The sequence below is a fragment of the Vavraia culicis genome (assembly GCF_000192795.1).
Source record: "Vavraia culicis subsp. floridensis unplaced genomic scaffold supercont1.47, whole genome shotgun sequence".
Classification (NCBI taxonomy): domain Eukaryota; kingdom Fungi; phylum Microsporidia; family Pleistophoridae; genus Vavraia; species Vavraia culicis.
This window is the reverse complement of record NW_007360650.1, coordinates 15,925-33,357: the sequence shown is the minus strand read 5'-3', so window position 1 is coordinate 33,357 and position 17,433 is coordinate 15,925. Positions and strand designations below refer to the sequence as shown.

General features: G+C 45.2%; 9 protein-coding genes across 9 annotated transcripts; 3 read left to right on the top strand and 6 right to left on the bottom strand.

The window, feature by feature from the left end:
- Positions 1-2,507: 2,507 nt before the first annotated feature.
- VCUG_02182 (uncharacterized protein) lies at positions 2,508-3,178 on the top strand (the record flags this gene model as incomplete). The annotated part of the gene is made up of 1 exon (XM_008077004.1): positions 2,508-3,178. One exon carries the CDS (start codon positions 2,508-2,510, stop codon positions 3,135-3,137), a length of 630 nt encoding a protein of 209 aa, XP_008075195.1. The 3' UTR covers positions 3,138-3,178.
- On the bottom strand, positions 3,163-3,891 carry VCUG_02181 (uncharacterized protein). Its single transcript, XM_008077003.1, has one exon. The coding sequence runs from the start codon at positions 3,616-3,618 to the stop codon at positions 3,277-3,279; it is 342 nt and encodes a 113-aa protein (XP_008075194.1). The 5' UTR covers positions 3,619-3,891; the 3' UTR covers positions 3,163-3,276.
- A 57-nt stretch (positions 3,892-3,948) lies between these two features.
- VCUG_02180 (uncharacterized protein) lies at positions 3,949-4,525 on the bottom strand (the record flags this gene model as incomplete). Its single annotated transcript, XM_008077002.1, has 1 exon — positions 3,949-4,525. The coding sequence occupies exon 1, from the start codon at positions 4,468-4,470 to the stop codon at positions 3,949-3,951; it is 522 nt and encodes a 173-aa protein (XP_008075193.1). The 5' UTR covers positions 4,471-4,525.
- Positions 4,526-4,582: 57 nt separating this feature from the next.
- Positions 4,583-5,038, bottom strand: VCUG_02179 (uncharacterized protein; the record flags this gene model as incomplete). Its single annotated transcript, XM_008077001.1, has 1 exon — positions 4,583-5,038. A coding segment is annotated over one exon (456 nt), but the record flags the coding sequence as incomplete, so codon positions are not given.
- Positions 5,039-6,919: 1,881 nt separating this feature from the next.
- Positions 6,920-7,978, top strand: VCUG_02178 (ribosomal protein L22). The gene has a single exon (XM_008077000.1). The coding sequence runs from the start codon at positions 7,462-7,464 to the stop codon at positions 7,963-7,965; it is 504 nt and encodes a 167-aa protein (XP_008075191.1). The 5' UTR covers positions 6,920-7,461; the 3' UTR covers positions 7,966-7,978.
- A 381-nt stretch (positions 7,979-8,359) lies between these two features.
- On the bottom strand, positions 8,360-9,516 carry VCUG_02177 (uncharacterized protein). The gene has a single exon (XM_008076999.1). It carries the CDS (start codon positions 8,870-8,872, stop codon positions 8,366-8,368), a length of 507 nt encoding a protein of 168 aa, XP_008075190.1. The 5' UTR covers positions 8,873-9,516; the 3' UTR covers positions 8,360-8,365.
- A 1,112-nt stretch (positions 9,517-10,628) lies between these two features.
- On the bottom strand, positions 10,629-15,262 carry VCUG_02176 (uncharacterized protein; the record flags this gene model as incomplete). Its single annotated transcript, XM_008076998.1, has 1 exon — positions 10,629-15,262. One exon carries the CDS (start codon positions 15,260-15,262, stop codon positions 10,706-10,708), a length of 4,557 nt encoding a protein of 1,518 aa, XP_008075189.1. The 3' UTR covers positions 10,629-10,705.
- A 650-nt stretch (positions 15,263-15,912) lies between these two features.
- On the top strand, positions 15,913-16,116 carry VCUG_02175 (uncharacterized protein; the record flags this gene model as incomplete). Its single annotated transcript, XM_008076997.1, has 1 exon — positions 15,913-16,116. One exon carries the CDS (start codon positions 15,913-15,915, stop codon positions 16,114-16,116), a length of 204 nt encoding a protein of 67 aa, XP_008075188.1.
- Positions 16,117-16,513: 397 nt separating this feature from the next.
- Positions 16,514-17,432, bottom strand: VCUG_02174 (uncharacterized protein; the record flags this gene model as incomplete). Its single annotated transcript, XM_008076996.1, has 1 exon — positions 16,514-17,432. A coding segment is annotated over one exon (885 nt), but the record flags the coding sequence as incomplete, so codon positions are not given.
- Position 17,433: the final 1 nt, after the last annotated feature.

The window sequence follows — 17,433 nt, the reverse complement described above, 5'->3', positions numbered from 1 at the left end:
TGGCATATTAAAATGATAAAACATTTCTTGTCATTAACACTAAGACTGTTAATAACGTAAAAAAGGAATGTGAGTGTGGAGCATTGCTATTTATGAGTGCTACCGAAGGATTGACCGGAATGGTGGAAAAAGTGTTTCTGTAGTGAAGATAATCTAGAAATACGAAAATTACCGCATATGAATTATTCAGCAAATTTTAATTTACCATCGTACTGCTAATCGTTATTTGAAGGATCAGCTGAGGAACATTTGCGATCAATCGTTTGTTTTCTGCGTTGAGTGAACAACAATTCTGTCACAGTACCACCATCGTATTAAGCATGTACTAACTTAGAAATGTGTATCTACCTGTGCCATGCTTTAAATGGTACACAGCGCGCTTTTAAATGCACGTGCTGCAGAACACCCGATGCATGATATGCAGCAATACAACATAAAGATTTTGCAACGGTAGAGAAGAATGTTAATCTACTGCAAAGCGTAGAAACTAACGAGTACAGAACAAATACTTGAACGCTCTACAAACAGAAATGGCGTAAAAGTTCTGCACCATTTCGCTTAGCAGAACCATTTCTTGTGCACACACCACAGTTACCACCAACGCTTTATTTTACCCGTTTACTGCACTACATCCATTCAGAACTACCAACGCAACGAGAGCTGCCTCAACCTATTTTTAAAGCAGTACACCAAAAGAACAAACCCTACAAACACGATAGCAAATGTTAATGTGATAATTGGTATGTTATGCTTCTCAAAAATACTCTGATCTTGTGCTGATTGATCTGTTGTTGTAGGCACCACTTCCTCAGTACTTGTTATATTTTGCGTGTCCGTAAACATCATGCTGTCCGTAAATACGTGCTATAAATATTTTTTGTACGTACCTGTTATACCACGTTTCACTGTGCGGTATATTCTGAAAAATTAGTGTTCTGGTGTAGTAATGAGATAGAATGGAGCATAGAACATGTTTAAGTATGTTGTGAACGTGCCTGTACACCATGGTACGCAACGTATTTGTATACAGTTGTTGTAGAATGTCTGATAATATTAACATTTCCTTTTACGGCACTGCGGAGCATCACCTGTTGAACGGGCCTGTATTGAGAGGAATGTTCTGAAATAATGAAATGGCGTGTGTAGGCAGCTTTATTTTAACGTAGCACCGTACTCTTCATATCAGGTATTGTACCATTGATGGTCATCCTATGAAATGCTTTACTTCCTAACCGCACGTTTTGATCGTACCTGCAATTTTAGCAAACATTTTCGAAGAACGATTTAATTGGTGGCGTAACTCAGCGAACCAATTCTGTGCACATGTTTAACTGAAAGGTATTAAGAACGAACATACGGTGCATAACATAAGAGTTGAACGGATAAACGAATTTGTTTGGAGTGTACTGCTCATACAATTTATGGCGGAGACGGGAATGGCAATCATAGTTATGGTAAGAATGTGCATATTTTTGGTCATGAGCAGTTCATTGCACCGCACAGCTCTAGTGCGTTGTTTTATGATTGTTTACTGAGAATGCTTTGCATTTACTCTTCTGTGGCGAAGATGAGTGCACATTTATTTTATGTACATTTATTTATGCATACCTTATCTGCTCACTTGTTCTATTCTCATTTATTTATGCATACCTTATCTGCTCATTTTTTGCTAAAAATACTTTTTTACATTTATGCAATAATTTAACCGATATGGAGTGCAAAATGGTAAAGAATCGATGGTAATGAATGGTTGTGAGCACAGAGCAGCAAAACATACTCTTGTGTTCGTAAATTATACTTTTTGGTTCATGCTCCGCATTAGGCTGTACAATAGAGAATGCCATAAATTGAGCAGAACCAAACACAAATTACTTAATAATGCATAATAATTGATTACGAAATTAATTGCTACGCTATCTACGTTTATAAAATGGTACAGGGTGCAATTACCTTTAAATACTTTCTTTCCTTTATTACGTTATGGTATGTTTCTGCATTTGTTTCAGATACTTTAGAGCGGTTGAAGAATTTATTTATATTTGGTAATTGTACCATTTTGAACATTATTTGTAAATAATGGTTGAGAATGTTTAGAGAAACGAATTAGTAACAATTTGCAGTGCTGTACTGGCGCAAAAACGTAGCGTAAGAATTTTTAAATTTTTATGGACTGACCAATTATCTTTCAACTTGTATTTCTATTTATGCCAACGTTGTGTGCATTAGAATAAGTTATTATGCAGTGCAAACACTAAAATTGCGCTATGACCGAATCGGTGCTGGTAAAATGCTGTGAGCCTTACAACAAGCAAATGGGCATACCATAAAGGAGTCTCTGTCCGTAACAGGAGCAAGGCTTAGTGTTCGGATGGTGCAATGAATGGCATGCTAACCAGTTTTGGTAAATTTGCTCTAAAGATGTGAAGGTTTTGCTGAACGGATACGTACATTTCCTTATTTATACTTTTTAAAAGTATAAATACGCAGCATTTTACGTTTAACATCTTATGTCAAACAATTCATACGAAGGAACAGCTTCTCCCGGACTTGAGCTCACTGCAATTGATGATGAAGATTTTTTCAACATGACGACATTGAACTCGTCTGGATTTGGAGAATACACCCCACCGCCTGAACTTACCATACTACCTAATCTCACCTTATTGCCTGAACCTACCATACTACCTGAACTTACCACACTACCTGAACCTACCCCACTGCCTGAACCTACCCCACTGCCTGAATACTTACCGACCGCTAGGCCAGATACAGATATTACCGGTATTGTTGCTGATCCAGGTACCAACAATGCATCTTCGTATGGTTTGTACGCTTCTATTCCTGTGTTCAGCTGCTTGGTGCTTGTCTTATTTGTTGTGTTACTGTACCACTATGTGCGACGTCGTAGGAGACAGGGTCTTAGTCTCTGTGGTGCACGGGAAAGAGGAGCAGAGGGTGGAGAGAATTCGGGTGTTGCTGGTACTTTTTCAACGGAAAACAAGGATGAAACGAATAAGAAGGGCGGTTATGATGCTTATAAAATGACCGATCTCCTTTCACAGGAGGAAGAGCGTCCTACCGCTTCTCCGCGATCGGGCAAGGCGCCAAGGAAAGCTGACCGGCAAAATGTAGCATGAAGTGTTTTAGTGGACGGCTGATTAAAGTTATTTAATGTTCGAATGAAACGGTGACGTGCATGGTGCCTAGCTTCGTTGCCGGGAATGTTTAAAAGCTTTGAACCGCAGCATAGGTAAAAGCGTACAGCGTGAGGTACTGCTAATACGCATTCATTCGTAGAATTGCTCTCAGGACTGGCACGTTTGCCATTGCAGAAGGTGGTTGACCAGGACATTTGTAAATGTACGCCCATGAGGTGTCGCAGCTCAGCGGTGATTCCCTGTGCCGCAACGTTGGTACGCATCCAAGGCTTGTGCTCGGTGGCGGGCTGAAGGGACGAGCGCTGTGGTACAGCCGTATGCCGCGGTAACTCACAGCCGGGTAATCGCTCGTGAGCTGCAGGCAATCTGCGCGCTCAAGGCCCAGTAGCAGCGACTTGATCACATCGATGTCACGGCACACGTTTCTGCGGTGTAGGTGGCCGATCTGCCTCACACCCATGAACCTGCCATTGAGAGCTCCACCGTCAAACGATCAAGACACTCCGTTTTCCTGAGATCGAGCACGCTTTAACGCCCAGCACCAGGCACGCATCCCCAAGCGTGCCGGAGCGGTCAGGCAGCGCCAAGGTGCGATCTAAGCCGATGTTGCACAGGAGCGTGGGGCTGATCGCGAGTTGGTGATGCTTTGATCGCCATGCTGCGTCTGAGACACGGCTTGGGGCCATAAAGGGCTGTAAATCAAACCACCTGCTCGCCTTGGCACGTGTTTCTGCCATCGAATGCGATCTCCTGATCGGCTGTTACGCCCTCAGCTCAATTTTAGCGTCCTTCAGCTCCAAAAAGTGGCTCTCCGACCCTCTGTCCGCACCAAACATGAAGTGCGAGTCGGTCGTGTGCAGGCTGACCCGACCAAAGTTCGCATTATTGGAGAGATAGAACGCTGCTTGCACTCCGTGCACCGCAGTGCTGCAGCATTTGCCCTCAAATCTAGAGCTTGTGTCGGGCGCAGCATCGCAGCGGAGCATTTCCAAGTCCTCCACGGTGCGTGGAACAAGCACTTGGTGTACGGCAGCTCTGCAATGTCCCGGTGAACGCGATTTACGGTGCGGTGCAGACTCCCGCACATGCTCGTGCTCACGGTTTTGAGCCCGCACGACAACGAATCGATGAACTCAACGGAGCAGTGATGGCATGCCACGGTGATTCGTATCCCCTCATTAAACTGCCTCGTACACGCAGGCACGGTAATTCTACGGAACTCTTGGGCGATCTCAGAGATGTGCCTGTGCCGCAGCAGAACCTCCTCGTGTTCGGCAAGGCAACCGTAGCTCACGCTCAGGCAATCGAACATGAATCCGAGCAGCGGCGTGCCCAGCTCAACGTGGTGGTGCACAGCGATGAGCTGCTTATTGCTGCTGCTTATTGCTGCAGTGCTTGTCCTGCAGCCCTACCACCCTGCAGCCCTACCACCCTGCAGCCCTACCACCCTGCAGCCCTACCACCACGCTCGAACCGATCAACAACGCAAAACCGTTCGCAGCGTGCTCCGTGCCGCACACAAACACAGCGAAGAACTCTTCGCTGCGGCATGCCGCCACCTGATGGACAAAGCTTGGGTGGCTCTGCAGGTGGAGGTACACAACGTATGCAAGCAGTGCCCGCTTGTCCTTGAAGAGAAGCGGGCACTCAACAAGCGTGCACACCTCAGCAGAGGTGAAGTAGGGGACGTGGTGTTTTGACAGCACCTTCTCGAAGAGCAGCTTTGGAATGTGAGCCGGTATAATTTCAAATTTTGTGCCGCTGCCGTGTGGACAAGGCTCTGCTACGGTCTGCGTGCAATTTCCCTTGCACCGAATGTACGGCAGTGGCAGTGCACACGGCCATGCTCTGCCGCGCACACAAGGAGCGCTGTGCGTCACCGATGGGCACAGTCAAACAAACCGTTCTGCAGTTGCGTACAAAGTCTGCCACGCCCGTGCCCTCCAGCTAAATGCAACGTAGTTGCTGTTCGATGCGCTGGACTCAGCATCAAACACCAGGATGTGCTTGGTTGCCACTTCCAGGCAAGCGCACAGATTGCATAGCATGCTCTGCAAGCAGCGCTTTTCCTATGAATGCTCGTTTTCGTGGCGGGTGGTTTTAGAAACTGTGAATTGGTGGAACGCTTCGTTTGGAGGGGCCGTTCCAGCATGAACCATAGAACGAGCACAGGACATGGTGCGTGAGCGCGTTGCCGTCATTTGCACGACCGGGTAGAACGAGCGTGTTGCTGTCACCGCTGCATTTTGCTCCATAAGACGAATCCTTGGGTATTTAATGAACCGTTCACCGTAATTTTCTTGAACTGCTCGTTTACCGTGCCGTAGCGCTGTGCCACGGTACGGTGGATGAGGTACCATGCCGTGCATCAGAGAAGCACCCCGTAATAATCCTACCAAGGCAAATGAATGCTTAATTATTTTGTAGAGGGAGCACGGCATAGCACGCTTTCCTGGTCCGTTGCACGTGCAAGAGCGTTGCTTCACCAAAAGTACGTTCAACTACCACAGCACGTTTTCCTGGTCCGTTGGCGCACACCGCAGCTGCCCATCGTTTTGCCCCCACTTACTCACCTCGCCACGCAGCAGCACGCTCTCAGCCTGCTGTGAAAGCAACGCTTTGTACACGGCCAATTGCTTTATGCCCTGCTATTTCAGGATGAGTGCTCGGTTGGCACTGCATGAGAAGCGTTCACCCCACCGTTCCGCTGTGTTCTACGGCCATGGAGCGGTTTGTACTGCTGGTTCAACTTGCAGCGGTGCTCAGGCGAATTTTGCTACGAAACGGATCGAAGGAGTGGTGCGCATCGAGGCATGCACGGTGTGAGGTGGTAAAACGTGATTGTAAAAAATGGCATTTTGGTGCAAAACTTTAAAAACTTAAACCATGTGAAGAACGCACCTGTTAGCATCATTTTAACGATCACACCACAGTCTCTCTGTCCAGGGCTACGGCTCTGCTCGGTATGCCATCATGTGCAGCTTTTAAGTGCGCTTCCTCTGCTCGTTCCTCAAGCGGTCTGCTTTGGTTGTAAATTCGCCGTACTCTGAACTGAAGGCAATAAAGGAAGTAGCAGATTATCACGATCAGAAGAATCGGTTCTAACGCGATGAGCGAGGTAGACCGCCTTTTCATGCTGCTCGCTACGTCCGTTATGTTCGTGTCGGTAGAATTAGACGAAGTAGCAAATTCGAGCGGTGCCAACGATGTGGTGCTGTTCATGGTTAGCAGGCCATTCTCTGTTTTATACTTTCTGCAGGGCGCTAATCCTTTTTTGCCGCTCTTTCCCTTTCTGGCACATTTTTCAATGCAATTGCTGTGCTACCGATCAAATTGCAGGCACATGGGCAACGAAGAGCACAGCGCACCGGTTCGGTACGCGTATTATGCAGTATTTGTGGTGATTGCCCGATCCTGATCAGAAGGAAGACTTGGCAGCTGAGTGCATTAAAATTATTAAATTATTTTTAATTTCTCATTTTAGCATAAAATTAAAAATAATTTTTACAATGCATTCAGCTGTTACTCGCAGATGGCATGCAAGCATTAACTTAGAGTTAGCCTTTCAGCTCTTGCCAAAGAAACAGAGCAGGAGTGGCACAGGGCCGGGTAGATGGAGCAGAGGAAAGGAACAAATTTTTTGCAAGCAATCAGTTCTGTTCCCTTCCTGGACAGAGTTAACTCAGCTTGCTGTGTAAAATAGTTCAAATCTCGTTTAAAAACGGTTTTAGTCCACCGTTCAAAAATATTCTTTTTTAGGTACGGGCTGCAACAAATGCGCTTTACTGCCCCTCTTCTTCGAATAAGTCGCTGCCAGTTCTTTCGTTTAAGCGCCCTTACCTAAGACAATTGCCGTGTACCGGTCGTTGAGCGCACCAGCAAAGATGGTGCATACTCAGTGATGTTGGCCGTTCCTTTACGAGCTGAACGTGTTCAGAGATCGTAAAAACTTTCATTTTGAAGTTCAATGCAGCGGTGAGCGCATCTCATAGAACGATTTCATACGCGTGGCATGGCATGCTCCGTCATGGAGGAGCGGTCCTTTGCTCAACCGGTTTTGGTGCTCTTCTGGCGCACACTGTCCAGGAATGCCTTCGTGGTACGCATGCAACGAAATGGCAGTTCTGCCGAATGCGTGTTGTCCTCGCCAAGGTGCGCGAGCAGTTGTATTGGCAGTCTACGGTCCACCAAACCGTAGGTACACCCGTTCCTGGCGCATCACGCAAATGTTCCTTTCTCCCCCAGCACCGAGCCGTAGAACGGCCCTTCACATAAAATTTCAAATTTTTTTATCCCTAAGAAAATGCATAAATACTCCATCCCCATAGAGGACCCCGCCAACACCGTCCATACGAATGCAAAATCGCTGCGCGTAAAGTTCAAGAACGCTCGCGAAGTGTCCGCGCAGCTCAAAAAGCTTACGCTCACACGTGCGGCGTCGTTCCTCAAGAACGTCATCAACCGCAAGGACTGCATCAAGGTGACGCGCTATGCAAAGAAGTGCGGGAGGACCGCGCAGGCGAAGAAATACGAGAAGGGCTCGAGCCGTGCCGACTCGCGCGGGAAGTGGCCGGTCAAGCCGTGCCAGGCATTCATAGGGTTGATCAGCAATTTGGTGACCGAGGCGGAGAAGAAGGGAATTGAGCCGGATGACCTTGTGATTGTGCACTGCCAGGTTAACAAGGCGCCACAGATCTACGGAAGGATACAGCGCGCGTATGGGCGTGTCAATCCGTACAACACTAAGCCGTGCCATGTTGAGATTGTGGCGATGAGGAAGCCGTTGGTGGTTGCTGATGCCGATTAATTAAATGTGGTCCTTTTTATTTTTTAAATTTTTATGCGTAACATGCAATGCATAAGTAGAGAGCGAGAGATTCAGGGCATCACCGAGTAATCGTACATGAAAGCGTATTTTAACGATAAAGTGCATCAATGCGTGTTGAGCAGCTGCTCATCCCTAAACAGCAAAATACCGCTCAGGTGCTTGCTCATCCCAAAATAAAAAAATACCGCTCAGGTGCTTACTCATCCCTAAACAGCAAAATACCTCAGCACGAATGCCCTGCCACAAAGCAAAATCCTTGCCCTTTTTGAAAACGTCCCTCATCGAACACAACGCTGAACCAAAGGCTATAAATTAATTATGCGCATAACAGAACCATAAATATTTGAACAGCCGCGCAAAAAACTTTAAAACACCCTCTTTACTTGTCCTTCATCTCATCCAGCTCTCCCTTAAGGTGCTTGCTCTTCTCCTTCAGCACCTCCACCGCTTCCTTCGCTCTCTTCCCAACGTCCTCCTCAACCAAAAAGCCCATCCTTTTGTAGCCATCCACAAGGAACCGGCTAACCCTGCCATCCAAAACAATGGCATTCATCGCCACCATCTTAAAAATGTAGTAGAACGGAACAATGCGCGTAACAATCAGCGCACTGTCCACAACGCACAGAAGACCGAACGTCATCCAAAACACGACGAGATCAAGCGTGGGCGGCTTGTTGGCGATGAGCAGGCGCACAGTGCGCTGGAACGGTATAACGACGCACAGCACGTTGCTTACCAGCGATGCCACCGGCAGGAATACTATGGTGATGATGGACAGCGCAATGACGATGAGCAGAATGTGCTCCTGTTTTACTTTGTTGTTGGTCTTTTGCTGGAGCTTGCGCAGCACGGGGAAGTTTGATGCGAGTTGTGTCAGCTGATCCATTTTTAGGTAGGGTAAAATTTTAGTGGAATACAAATACCGCGGTTGATGGGCGGATCAGGAGAATACCACCTGCATAAATAGATAAGGTTAAGGTTTGGCATGCAAGAATAAGCTTATTGGTCTATGCATTGGTGTAAAACAGGCTAAAAGAAAGCGGAGCAAATTAATTGTGCATCACCGTGGATGATCGTAAACAAAACGGTGATAAATGCGATGGCAAGCGAATAACACGGCGCTCTGGTACAAGGCCCCGTAAACAAAGGTTGCACTGGTGCGTGGTGTAAATAACGAGTTGGCACAGCGAGGAGCATGTCCGGTAGACCAGCACAAACGGCTTTCTTCATCCAAATCACTTATTTATCGCAATGACAGGCATGATCAACAATTGCAGCGGTAAATCGCGTTGATACGTGCGCATAAAATGACCAATCCTCATTTCACTGCACCGGAACAACACGTGAGCAGCATCACCGCACAGTTATCAAAATTTTTGATGAGACCGTTCATGCGTGCAAGCCTGATGCCACGGCACGTGTCTTAGAAAGGGAGTGCGTGTAAAAATGAAGTTGTGTCGTATGAAACGGTAATTTGGTCATAATGACGGTGGTGCGGTGCACGGTGCATGCCTTAGGCAAGGGTGCACGGTGCATGCCTAGGGCAGGATGATAACCCCATTCATAGGTCAAATTACCGTTTTAAGATAAAATCGTACTAACCTTGCCATTCTACACCCGTACCATCCTAGCGGACACAACCCTTAACATTAACCCTATAGAACAATCATACGGTGTAGATCCATCAATCGTTCTGTTTTATGCCCTTGGTCCTCCCCTCACAGGAGCATTTCCGCACTCGTCCATTCAAATACCATTTTACAGCTCGATTCTTTCCACGTGAAAAGAAAAACTTTTAATGGCAATTTACCATATTTTTCCTTCAAATCACATGCAAGAATGCATTGCATTAAGTTATGCAGATCTTATTCTTATCACTTTATGCAACTAACGTGTTAAAAGTATATAAGCGGAAAAAGAATTATCAAATGCATAGGAATGAAAATATTAATAGCAGAGGATGGCTTGCGTGTTAATGATGGAAGATTTAGTTGAATACGTTGGTTTGGTCCAATACGCGCTAAAAATATGTAACGTGGTTTGGTGTTACCACGTTTCCTACTCGTATACCAATACAGCACGCGGTGTAAATACGAGTTAACAGGGTTTAAGTGTTAATCCGAAGCAGAATCGGTAATATGCAGATTGTAGCTGCACCTCAAAACTATTCGAGTAACGGCGTGCTGATAATTAGGGAAGAATTGATTTGTTTTACTCTTTTATCCGTGAATAGAGCCTTCCATGAAAGGAGCAATTAATTAATTAATTAATTAATTAATGGCACTTCTTGTTCATCTTGAACATTCTCTCACGGTACACTAGCACTTACCACGGTGTGTTGTAACCGGAATAGCACGTGTTACGGTTTGTCAGTCTTTGGTCCGTAAAATGGAAGTATTACAGCAAAACACTGGACATGCCGCGATTGGGTGGTGCTATGAAAGCGATCGTATGCAAAAATAGACGTGGTAACTGCAAGGATTTCTTGCAGAGGTGTCCAAAAAGCGATCTGTACATAGCGGTAACACCACACCAACTTAATATTTTAAATGCTGGTACAACAAACGGTTTCAGTTCATGTGTGCGGTACTGCTACGAGCAGAAGAAGTTACCACAACGAATTACCTGCGAGACGGTCAAACGAGGATAAATACGTTTGGTTTTATTGAACATAAAGTATCACCAATGAAAGTACGATGCTCCGTATAGCCTTGCATATTCATTTGATAACATCCTTGAATATTTCATCAATGACCTTCCTATCAATGCCATCACCTACACAGTACACCGCTCTGGCACGTGCCATTCTGCCCATAACAAATCCACAAAGCTTCAATTTCACGCTGTCCTCCATCTCAACCCCACTCTTATAGTAAGCAGCGATCAGGTGGTTAATTTGCCGTGAACTAAGCGCAAAGCACCGTGCACTGCTGCCACTCTCCAACAGCACTACACTCTCCTCCAGATGCTTTAGATTGAACATTCCATCTATGTAATCTACCTCGCCAAGCACCGATAAAAGGGATCGTAGCAACTGCTTCACCTTATCATATTCTTGTACGTTTGTAAGTAGCCTGTTGAACACTTCCGTGTTTATGTACTGCAGCAGATGGTTCATTATGTTGTACTGGGTTGTTGATGGGAAGTGCAGGCGTATCATCAGGTTGTGGAATCTTCTCAGGGTATGTGTCAGGTCTTTGATTTTGTTGCGCCTGAACAGGAAGCTGTTCTTGAAAATATTTATGTTCTGTTTGAGCTCGAAGATGATAAGGTTTATGAAGTGATTGGTGATTGAGAATTGGAGTGAAAGCATGAAATTGAGATTGTTGGTGATCACGGTGTGCTTGAATGACCTGTCACTGGTATTATGGACTGTTTTGTTGGTGGCATTGTTGTGAGGGCTACCTGGCCTGTCACTACCAGCCCTACCGCTGCTATTATCAATCATGCCCTTATTATTACCAGCATCGTTAGACAAGGCCAAATCTTCATTACCAGATAAACCACCCGCACCGTTCCTCGCTCCCTCATCCGTGCAGATCAAATCACGTAGATTGACTGTGCATACCTCGTTATCACCACCATATCGAGTACTGTACGCCAAATTACACACATTTTCATCGCCAACATCCTCAACCATTCCGCACAAGAAACTGTTGTACTCCATGATGTTGCTTAACACGTATCCTATCACACGTACATTGTCCTCGTACATCAGTACACGCCGTTTTATCTCATTGTAGAAGTAAATGTCGCTTATACCCGTCTTGTGCACGTATATAAACGAAAGATTGCCGAGTGAAAGGGCGTGCAGCCGAGTTGTGGGTGCTGAAGTGCCAAAAAGAATTGATTGTATGTGCAATTGAATGAGCAGTGACAGGTTGTAAATCTTTTTGGCAAGGGATGGACAGAGCAGGTTTATCGTGTCATCTCCGACGGCTGCATCGTTATCACGTGCTATTTCATCGCTCGTTGCAGTATCATCAGAACTGCTCGTCCTGCCATCGTTCTTACGATCTTTCGTTTTCTCACTACCCCTGCTCACGCTCATGTCCTCCATTACCTCACTGAGCCGGCTGCTCCTACTCATCCCATTTTTCTCTTCTATCTCCTCCACGGTACGATCCAACGCTTTCACATCACACCCTTGCACATCAGTTCTACCACCCTCACAGTCGTACTCCTCACACTCACAGCTCCTCTCGGACCCGTCAACACTCCTCACCTTACTTACACTCACATACACCCGATTCACATTCTCTGTTTCTTTACCCTCATCCATTCTCAGAACACTTCTCTTCACTCTCTCGTTGTCCCGTATGCCTCTCTCCAGTTCCTTTATCTTTCTTTCCAGCTCCTCTACCCTCTTCTTCATCTTCTTATTCTCCTCAGAAAGCGCATTCTTGGCACGCAAGGACTTCGATTGTATTTCGTACTTGGTCTTTAGCACAGCACACGTTTTGCATGATGAGATGACACATGGTGCCTTGCACGGCATGCCACGTATCGGCGAGCGGTTGAGTGTGTGATAGTCTATCACCATCGTACGCACGCTCTGTTCTATCCCGACACGGTCATCAACCCATTCTTCATCTACCTGTGCACTCCTCATCTGCAAATCTTCATTAGCACGAGCCTGCTTCCTCTTCGAAAGCACGTACCGTACCATAACATGCACCCTGTTCCGCACACTGCACTTCATCCGTTCAATCATGTGGTTCATCCTTACGTATTCTCTCTCATCCATGTATACGTAGTTCTTTCCCTTCATGCATTTTATGTTTAACGTGAAGTTGCAAAGCGAGCACTGAAGGGAATTGAAGAATTGGAGCGGCAGTTTCTTTTCGTATGTGGACATACGAAGAATATTTAGGATGCCGCTGATGAGCAGCTGTGCTTTTATGTACTTCTTATCGTATTTTATGCTGTTAGGTGCAGTAGTACCGGTATTAGTTGATGTACCGGTGGTGGACCGGGTAGTATGTGTACCGGTACGGGAAGTATCGGTATGAGCATCGATTGCAGTGCCATTTCCATTCATTGCATCGCCATTTCCATTCATTGCAGCGCCATTTCCATTCATTGCAGTGCCATTTACATTCATTGCATCGCCATTTCCATTCATTGCAGTGCCATTTCCATTCATTGCATCGCCATTTCCATTCATTGCAGTGCCATTTCCATTCATTGCATCGCCATTTCCATTCATTGCAGTGCCATTTCCATTCATTGCATCAGCATGCCCACCATCCAACCCATCACTACAACTCAAATCATCACTGCTGTCCATCAAACTGCTACCACTCCACCCATCGTTGCTCCTGTTAGGCTTTATACACCTAACAAACACAGGATTAACAATCTCATCAACCATCCTGTCTACCTCTCTTCTGTAGCTGTCCACCAAATCAAAGTTGTTCTTCCTTACAAATTCACTCACATCATACGTTACCTCTCCTATGCTGTGCACCAGTGTAAGCCGTTCATTATCTGTCTTTATGATGGGCGTGTTGTTGAACTGCTTTATTTTGGTGATGAGATCCGTTTTAAGCTTTGACTCGTCTTTTATTATGTTGATGATGCCTGTTCTGTTTTCTATGAGGTGCAGGATGTTGCTGTTCAATGTCAAGGGTGTTTGTAGGTGCGGGTGGTATGCGTTGATCGCATGTGCGTGGCTCTTAGATGCGTTTGTGTGGTCCTTGCCGTTTTGATCACGTGCATGAAAGGAGGTACCGCCGGTATACACACCGCCACACCGGTCATCACGTATTATACCCTCCCTCAAATACTCCTTCTCCCGCTCCACGACCAGCTCCCTAAGATAGCACTTCTGCATTTTTTCATTAGCATAGTTGATCAAGAACTGCTCATAGCCATTCCTGTCCACACACTCAAAACCAAAGATATCGATAACACTACACGAGTTGAACACCCTAACACCTCGCAGTCCCTCATTGATCCTGTTCACAATATCGTAGAACAGGTCCTTGTACAGTGTACGTGCCAATCTGTCCCTCTTCTTCCTGAACTGTGCATGTTCTAGAGGTGATACGATTATTTCGTCTTTTATGCGCAATTTCTTGGTGAACAGGTCCGATATGTCCGTTTTTAGGGATGATGAAAGTTTTGATATGAGGGAGTGTTGAGAGGGTGTGTGCAGCTTGCCGAGCTGTATGATGTTGTACAGGATTGATTTTATGGCTGGCAAGGAGAGTGAAAGAGTGGTGATTGCGTTGAGAGTTGCTGTGAAGGTGTGGTACGATGAGAATGTGCTGTTCATGCTATGCTTAGCACCATACACACCATTTTTTTCTTCCACACGGTATGGATGCTCTTCGCTTACCGCACACTTACTCTCATTCCTACTCTCATTCCTATTCTCATTCCTATTCTCATTCCTATTCTCATTCCTACTCTCATTCCTATTCTCATTCCTACTCTCATTCCTACTCTCATTCCTATTCTCTTCATCACCAAATCCCTCCTCTCCACCACACCCTACATCATCTCCCTCTCTCATATAATCACAATCCTCAACATCCCATCCATAATAATTCACCATTTGATAGAAAATATGAAAGTTGTACGCACCATGCGTAACTCGGCTCTCCTCCAACAGAAAAGCATCAATTACCACCCTCTCATCCATACGTACAATCTTTCCGAACCTACTGCTATTGCAGTTATTGCTTGTACGTGCATTGCCGAATGCCTCCAACACAACGAATGCATCCCTTATGATCACACCATCACAGCACTTAGAGATGATTTCATTGGCAAGGAATGTTTTACCAGCACCTGATTCACCACTTATTACGTACGTTACGTTCTTCTTTATCAGTGGAAAGGGAATCGTTGGTTTGTAGGGGTTTATTGATATGAGGATGTTGCTTGCTAAGGTGTACGGTATGTTGTGGGTGTAGCGATTGCGTAGGATGGTTGATATTGCAGAGAGGGATAGCTTGGGGAGTGATGAAAGGTTGTAGAGTGGTGAAAGGTATGGTAATGGTGTATTGGGGGGTGGGTCAGTAAGGGAAGTATTTACAGGGTTGGCAGGAGCAGTGCGAGTAGTAGTACTAGCAGTTGAGCTGCTAGTACTAACAATAGCACTGCTACACCTGCCCTCACTGCTACACCTCCCCTCACTGCTACACCTGCCCTCACTGCTACACCTCCCCTCACTGCTAACACCACCCAGTACTGTACCGGTACCTTCATCTTCATCATCTAATACCTCGTAATGCTTTCTTCTTACCATTGCTGTTGTGCTCTTCATTACTTTTTAAAACATTCATTCCTTTATGGTGTTTCACAGTTTGTAACTTAAGTTTGAGGGTGTTTTAGAATGGATGGGTGTGGGATGAGGGTGTTGGGGCGGTTTTGATGATCACGTGGTAGCATGTAATAATGGAGGGTATGTTGGTTTTGCTATTGAAGAGAAGAAGACGGTAACTGAGAGCAATCGCTTCATTCACAACGGTTCAGGATAAGAACCTTTCTTTGTGGATGAACTTGCTGCTCTCATGTTGCAGAACCAAAAAGATGCGCTAGCGGAGGACGTACCAAAGAAAATGCAATGTATACAGCGGATTGAGCGGTGATACTCACAGTTCAATTTCCTTACACCTACCGGTAGTATTAGGCCTTTACCACTGCACAGTGCACATGACACGGTGCTCAAAGGATCACCGGTTGCTGGTATACCCTAATATTTCTGTAAAAGTCCTTTATTTATCTCCTTGCTAGCACAACATTCAGGCATAGCACTCCTTAACATCTGAAACAGAATATGCCACCGTAAAGCAAGGGCCCTGCTGATGGGAGACAGTCTTGGCACAGGTTTCAAAGGGTAGATCATACGAACCGCATATCCTGTGGCAGTTCCTTTAATTACGGGTTTAAAATAAAAATTAATTTTGCACCCCCATGTCAGAGAAAACAAAGGAGAACCGCTTGACAAAAGAGTTGATGCGTGGCAAGCACTTCATATCAAAGTGTGAGTTCCCTACAAAGGATGAGTACATGCTTTTGTTGAGGCAGCATGTCATAGGAATAGGGTTCTTAGGTGTGTTGGGGTACATCGTTAGATTCGTGCATATTTTGATAAACAACGTTATTGTTGGTAAGTAAAGGTGTATGATGATTTATTTATATTTTGTAAGTTGCGTAGAATAAAATTAATTGCAAATAATTTATTTTACTGAACTGAACAATGCGCTTTTTGTTTACATGGTATTTTGTACCGATCGTGGTTGCTGTACGTTTCGCTGCCCTTGTTACGCTGCCCTTGAGCACGTGCCCTCCCGCTGAATTGAAGGAAGTGGTGCGCCATGGTGTAATTCGCATCGTATTGCTGCTATCACCTTTAATTGCTTATTGGTGGGTGTAAGCGCTTCACAATGCTGGGACACGTGGCGTGCAACCGGAATAGTACCTGGCACTGTGTGCTGCGGTGCGTGAAGATGCGGAGGAGCGTATTTACGTGTGAGATGGTGAATAGATGTGTGAATAGATGAATACTAAACATGGTACTTAACTTGGTTTTATTTCATCCACTCAGATCATTGCCGCGTGCCAGAAGTATGCTCTTCGAGTGGTTCAGGATTCGGTGTTAATGTCTCATATTCGGTTGGATGAACATTAGAATTTGTAGAATGTTTGTACGACTCTTCTAATCCACGTTCTGAACAATTAAATTCCACTCTACAATACAAATACTTATATGCATAAAATATTTTCATCAATATGCTCACACACTCTGCGGTAGAAAGTCCATTCATTTTCTCATCAATCCTTTCTAGAACTTCAATCCATCCCTTACATTCTTCCTCAATATTTTCTTCATCAAGATATTTAAAAATATTAGACTCATCGTACATCTGACACATCTTGTGACTTTCAGCCCTAAGCGAGTCAATCTCATTTACTTCTATTTCATTCTTCTGTTTATTGGCAATGTTGCGCAGATCACCAAGGAGGTAAAATACATGTTTCTCGAAAAACAGCATTGTTGCTTTAAACTCAATCACCTTTGGATGTACTGTTTGTTGAGTATTTGTTAGCACTCCTGTCCCAGATTTATTACCTCCTATAGCATGAGCCTGCAAATAACCTGCTTCCAATGTAAGCCAAGCTGTCTTGTAATAGTCTAATACATCATTCGTGGGCTCTTCCGTTGTACTGTCTTCAGTATAAAGCTTCAAACACTTACACAATTCATAGGTATCCCATAGTATTTGAAAACTCTTACGTATATGACCCTCTATTACCTCTAATATTGTCTCAATGGAAAGTTCTTTGCCATTTTTTTCATTTATATTGCACTCGCTTTGCACTGGTACTTCTTTCTCACGCTGCTCTTCCGATCGTATTCCGGCGGAAACCAAGCACAGGAAAGTTATGGCTAGAAAGCATCTGAAAGACTCCATGGCTTCCAGAATTTCTTTT

Excerpts from the sequence above, each read along its gene's own strand:
- VCUG_02177 (XM_008076999.1), bottom strand. The coding sequence starts at position 8,872 with ATGGATCAGCTGACACAACTCGCATCAAACTTCCCCGTGCTGCGCAAG.
- VCUG_02178 (XM_008077000.1), top strand. The coding sequence starts at position 7,462 with ATGCATAAATACTCCATCCCCATAGAGGACCCCGCCAACACCGTCCAT.
- VCUG_02181 (XM_008077003.1), bottom strand. The coding sequence starts at position 3,618 with ATGGGTGTGAGGCAGATCGGCCACCTACACCGCAGAAACGTGTGCCGT.